Source organism: Terrapene carolina, unplaced genomic scaffold (assembly GCF_002925995.2).
Source record: "Terrapene carolina triunguis isolate 2854851 unplaced genomic scaffold, T_m_triunguis-2.0 Scaffold42, whole genome shotgun sequence".
Lineage (NCBI taxonomy): Eukaryota > Metazoa > Chordata > Testudines > Emydidae > Terrapene > Terrapene triunguis.
In genome coordinates, this window is record NW_020664393.1 from 22,916,014 (window position 1) to 22,921,888 (window position 5,875).

The window sequence follows — 5,875 nt, forward strand, 5'->3', positions numbered from 1 at the left end:
CCGAGCGCCGCGCCGCCAAACACCCCCACCGCCGAGCCCCGCTGCCGAACCCGCCCGCCGAGCGCCGCGCTGCCAAACACCCCCACCACTGAGCCGCGCTGCCGAACACACACACACACCCCGCGGAGCACCCCGCCACGCCGCCACACACACCCCCGCGGAGCGCCGTTGCCGAATCCCCCCCCCAGCACCCCCAGCCGCCAAAACAAAAACAACCCCCCCCCCCCCCCGCGCCGCCCGACCGAATCCAAAAAAAAGAAAAACCCTGAGTGCCCCTCCCCGCCACCCCCAAGATTGGCCGCCCCTTACCAGGTGCTGCCCCAAGCACATGCTTGGTCGGCTGGTGCCTGGAGCCGGCCCTGCTTGGTGCGCCGTTCCGCGGGTTACCTTTTTGTCGGGACACCACTGACTCAGATGGCCCCACCCCTGGCTCTTCTAAAACAGCCCCCGGAATCGGCTAAAAGTGGCCAAGACCTCCCACCCCTCCCTGGAATGGGCCATGGATATGGTCTCCAAAGAGTATTTTGAAGTTTAATGCATTACTGTTTGTAAAGTGCTTGAAATCCTCAGATTGGAAGTGCCCTATAAGTGTACAATATTGTTATTATTAAAATATTATCACGAGTGAGATGTCATAAGAAAGCTAAGCTTGTATACCCTTAAGAGGTAGAAGAAAAGAGCTATTTGCATTGATCTGGAGGAGAGAGAAAACCTGAGCATGATGCAAAGACATTCTGCCTCGAATCAAATTTAAGGTCCACAATTAGGCATTGTAACTTTTCAAGTGACCTTGAGGTACAGTATAAAACATAGAAAGAACAGGGTGTCTGCTAATAGGCTTGACAGTTTCCCAAACTCTTGAAAGAAAATTAAACCAATCACACCCAACTTCAGCACAAAAATGAGCGGTCAGTAAGGAAGAACTATGCAATCTTGCCTTATAGAATACTCCTTTCTTACATGCTTAGATGAACAGTACAGTTGTTAATGTTGAGGTATGAAGTATCATCGTTGACATCAGAATTAGCACACACTGAAATCAACCGAGTAGTTCAGATCTCATATTTATTGTTTCAGGTTCTCTTGCAAATTCAGGCAAATGCAGCCAGGTCACACATTGAAGGTTTTGAAATGGAGAGAATGGACCAGTTGTGAAAAAAAAAAAAAAAAATTTAATCAAGTGTCTAATTCTGCTATCATTGCACTGTGTTGTACCTTACTCTGTGAGTAATTTCAGGGGGAATACTGACTGAGCACAGAACTACTCATGAGTGCGGGTGGCAGACTTGGACCCCAAATGGTTATTCGGCTATAAATTATATATTTATAATTTATAAATTATATTAATTTATAGCTGTCTTCACATTTGCAGGCATGTATTACTGTATGTCAGGCCAAATTCTACTTGTAGGTGTAGCAGTGAAACCCCATTAGTCAGTAAGAGCACAATTTTGCTCCTTACTTCGTGCTGTTGTCTGGTTTACATGCATGATCGGTAACTATTTTTATATATCCAGCAATATAAGCCCATGTATCTGAGAGCATGATTCAGTTTGCAAGCCTAAATTCTGTCTCCAGTTTCACGGGTGTGACTGAGAGCAGAATTTGGTTCCCTATGTTTACACTGAAAAAGTTATGTTGTTTGTCTTTTTTTTTTTTTTTAAACTGTTTCCATGCACATGTATGCACTTCACAGGGGCGGCTCCAGGCACGTGCCTGGGGCAGCAAGCCGCGGGGGGTGGCCTGCCGCTCGCCCTGAGGGCGGCAGGCAGGCGGCTTTCGGCTACATGCCTGCAGGAGGTCCGCCGTTCCCGCGGTTTCGGTGGCAGGTACGCCGAAGGTGCGGGACCGGCAGACCTCCTGCAGGTATGCCACCAAAGGCTGCCTGACTGCCATGCTTGGGGCGGCAAAATACATAGAGCCGCCACTGGCACTTAATTTCATCAGTGAGTGTATGATCTAAGGTTCATAGAATATCAGGGTTGGAAGGGACCTCAGGAGGTCATCTAGTCCAACCCCCTGCTCATAGGTTATGTCTATTCTACCCACCAGATCGGTGGGCAGCAATCGATCCAATGGGGATCGATTTATCGCATCTAGTCTAGACACGATAAATCGACCCCCAAGCTCTCTCCCATCAACTCCTGTACTCCAGCGCCGCAGGGGAGCGGCAGCAGTCGACTCACCGCGGTGAAGTCACCACCATAAGTCAATCTAAGTATGTCAACTTCAGCTACGTTATTCATATAGCTGAAGTTGCATAATGTGGATCGATCCCGCCCCCACCCCACCTCCAGTGTAGACCAGGGCTAAGAATATTTGTTCCAGATTAATTACTTGAACTGCTTCACCTAAACTATAAAGAAAACTTTCATTACGTAGCCACTCTACTGGGCCTGTTTTTCCACACAGTTGCACCATTTTTACTCTAGTGAAGTCAATAGAGTCACATCATCATAAAACTGGTGTAAAGGAAGGAATAATCAGGCAACTTGTTTCAAAATTGCAATCTGGGAATGTGTCAGTTATGGACTACAAAGTCCAGGAGCTAGAATTTTTTTTTTTTTTAACTCTAATATATTAAATGTGTCAGGCTTCATGAGAATAAATTATTCAGCTGTTTTAAGAAATTCAAATGTGTACCTTTTCTCCCCTAAAAGCAAAAACAATCCTTAGACTAGAAAAGACAGACAAATGTACTATAACATGTACAAAATATTTCAATTTTTTTTATTACCAATAACTTACATTCAAATAAATTATCTTTAAAAATACTATGATACATTTTTACATCAAGTTTAAATTAGAAAGTTTTAGAGGTGGTATTAGCACTCCATATAGTTAGCAATCTGATTCTATTCCCGAATCTTGCTCCAGTTCAACATTGTCATCTTCACTATCTGAGTCTTCATAGAAGGAAATTGTGGCTTGAACTGGGAAGTTTTTCAGAAGTGCTTCAGCTTCTCGATATAAGTAATCATAGCACCTTGACTTGGGCCAAAATAGTCTGAAACAAATATACAATCTATTATTGTTAGATATTATCCTTTGTGTTTGTCGGTCAGCCTCCGGGGCCAGGAAAGTCTTCTGTGTTTCTAACAGACACCAACTCTTCCCCCCCAACCTACACAAGAATCATTTGCTGAGTCAGCACTAGAAAAGGTTTCTCTTTTATCTGAATATCTGATAAATTTTAAATTTCAAAATACCTGTCAAAAATACAGATCCAGTAGAAGCCTCAAATATACTACCATACAAAATGTAGCATCAAAAACTAACCTGAATCCTGAGATTGAAAGAAAGCATTCAGAGCAAGAGTAATTTCTCAGGATGAAACTAAAACCTATATTTTCTTCCCACTTGTGGACTACATGCAACTCGTATCTGGTGCATCTAGTTTTTCAAACTGATCTCCCATATTGTGCCCACAGATTATAAACACCAGTGATGACAATTAGACTTTTTTCTACCTTATTGGCAGGGACATCCAACTAATAGTGTAAATCATATCAACTAATCACAACAACAAATTGCAAGCAAAAATGGGAGGTGAATTTAAAAAGCAAAGAAATGAGACACAAGTTTCCAAAGATAAATGGACACTAACCACTTTGTCACCAGCACCATTTAATATATTTCCCTGTGCAATGATTCATGAACACTGGTTACATATCATCCATAACAGAAACAAATTAAAGATATAAGAGGAGGTTTATTTACTTATTCAAAAATACTTTCTAAGTCAGTTGTAAATAACAAATTATACTAGGCTACATCTTTCTTCTGAACAACATATCTTTTTCACTCAAATAGTCAGTATCACATTTCCTGTTCACTTTTAGCGTGTAAAGCCACAATCCTGCAGAGACTCTCACACATGCTTGCATGTAAGTAGTCCCACCAAGGTCAATACAATTACTCAAGTGCGTACAGAATCGGGGCCTAAATTTGTGAGCACTTTGTGTCCTACCTAAAATACTAATTTGTGTAATTACATTCCACCTTCCTAAATCACCTGGATACCATAATGACTAGCTCTCATTACATGCAACAGATAGATCCCCTACAGCTTCAGCTATAGTAATCTTTACTTCCTGACCTGAGCTGTTAGTGGTGTGTGCTATCAAACAGCTGTCAAGTTCCACCTCGGGGATGGGTGAGGAGAGTTCTGTTTGAAAAGTGTAAAATGCATTTGGATCCTCTGGAATAAAAGCAGCTTTATAAATGCAAGTTATCATTACTATGATAGTTTTTAACATTTATTTTGTTAGGCCACAATCCAGCAAAGCACTTAAGCACCTGCATACCTTTAAACATGTGAGTACTTTCATTGATATCAATAGGACTACTCACACTGTTTAAAAGTAAGCAGGTACTTAAGTGCTTTGCTGGACAGGGGCTATAATGCACAACACATTTCTGGAAAAGGTTACTGTACTCTTTGCTCAACTGGTTTCGGACCATCTAATGTACATACAACCACAAATACATTTGGTGATATGGGTGGAGACTAAAGCCCATAAAGTCTGCTTCAGAATCATGACAGCTGTAAAACTAATTATCAGAGGATTAATAGAGATGTTATTCCTTGAATAGCAACTTACCTAACTGGATGTGTATATTGGGTAAGTTTTCCTGAGGCTTCTGTCATCCCATATGGACTATACAGCTAGGAATTAAAAGAGAGGAGACAAAATTTACTCCACAGGTGTTAAATATAACCGGGCAAACAGTACAGGTTAATTTACTGCAGTATTCAATATTCTCGGTTTATTAAACTACACATTGCCATTTAACCTCAGAAATGCCCTTCACTACTGCTGCACAGATTATTTCCCAAACAGACCTTGTTTGGGAGATTGATAGTTTGTTGCTTTGGGTTTTTTTTTTTTTTAAGTCAGACTTGCACGGTACCCTGAACGTGTCAGATAGAAGAAAACCTGCTTGGTCCTCTCCATCTCCCTGCCAGGACAGAATTATTGGCAGATCTGAGACACTTACCACACTTTGATTTCTTCTCAGCTGTCTCTCTGCATCTCTTTGGGTGGGGATCCAAGGCCTCCAGAATTCCCCGGCCCTGCAGAATCAAGGAAACAGCCTGTTAAATAGAGATGAACACTCACCTAACCCCAGACTGGCTGCTCAGTTTCCACAGCGCGATGGGTGGAAGAGGCATGGGGAAACCAGGCTCTGATCACTAGTGCAGTTGATCTGCTGGAAGGAAGGCGCCGTGGGTGCGCTGAGCTGGAGGAAGTGCGGATACCCGTGTTGTCCTTTGGAACATCTGCGGGAGCTAAACCCCTGAAGTGAAGGGCGGCAGCAGATGTGTCCGCTCTCCATGCTCCGTCGCTACAGCACGAGATCCGACGAGGGAGTGGTACTGCTCTGCCGATGATGATCCTAAAGTAGATCAGTTCTCCCGCTAGCCCGAGGCTGAGGGGCTTTTATAGTCCTCGCCTAATGACTATTTAGGAGTCCACCCCCTCCCTTTCATTTGTTAGTCAGATAAACAAAAAGGCTACGCGTGAAGGCACATCAGGGTAAACAAGGAGCGTGGACGCGTGCAAGTCCCAAATGGCCCAGGGAGAGATTTGGCAAGTCAGTGTTAATCACACTTGAACAGACACGACTGCTGTCATGAAAAAAACCCCACGCTTCTGGGCTGTGAAATGGCGAGTGTGGGAAAGACTAAGTGACTCTCCCAGTTTCGTGAACTTTTTGCAATAAGGGTTGGTGCTGGCAGGCACTGAAGCACTATCCTAGCTGCTAACACTGAGGGGAATAAAATACCCACCACTTCTGGGGCAAAAATACTTGTCTGCTTGACTAGGAGCTTTACTTACTGCTCAGGATCTAATCCATGCTGCCCCAGCAG

At 43.5% G+C, this 5,875-nt stretch overlaps 1 protein-coding gene across 1 annotated transcript; it reads right to left on the bottom strand.

Annotated features, from left to right (window-relative positions):
- Positions 1–2,841: 2,841 nt before the first annotated feature.
- On the bottom strand, positions 2,842–5,340 carry RIPPLY2 (ripply transcriptional repressor 2). The gene is made up of 4 exons (XM_024193227.1): positions 5,264–5,340; positions 5,002–5,077; positions 4,605–4,669; positions 2,842–3,007 (listed from the first exon to the last, which is right to left on the bottom strand). Exons 1-4 carry the CDS (start codon positions 5,338–5,340, stop codon positions 2,842–2,844), a joined length of 384 nt encoding a protein of 127 aa, XP_024048995.1.
- Positions 5,341–5,875: the final 535 nt, after the last annotated feature.

Excerpts from the sequence above, each read along its gene's own strand:
- RIPPLY2 (XM_024193227.1), bottom strand. The coding sequence starts at position 5,340 with ATGGAGAGCGGACACATCTGCTGCCGCCCTTCACTTCAGGGGTTTAGC. Across the intron at positions 5,078-5,263 it reads TGTTCCAAAGGACAACACGG|GGCCGGGGAATTCTGGAGGC; the intron begins GTATCCGCACTT and ends TTGATTCTGCAG. Across the intron at positions 4,670-5,001 it reads TGAGAAGAAATCAAAGTGTG|CTGTATAGTCCATATGGGAT; the intron begins GTAAGTGTCTCA and ends TTTAATTCCTAG.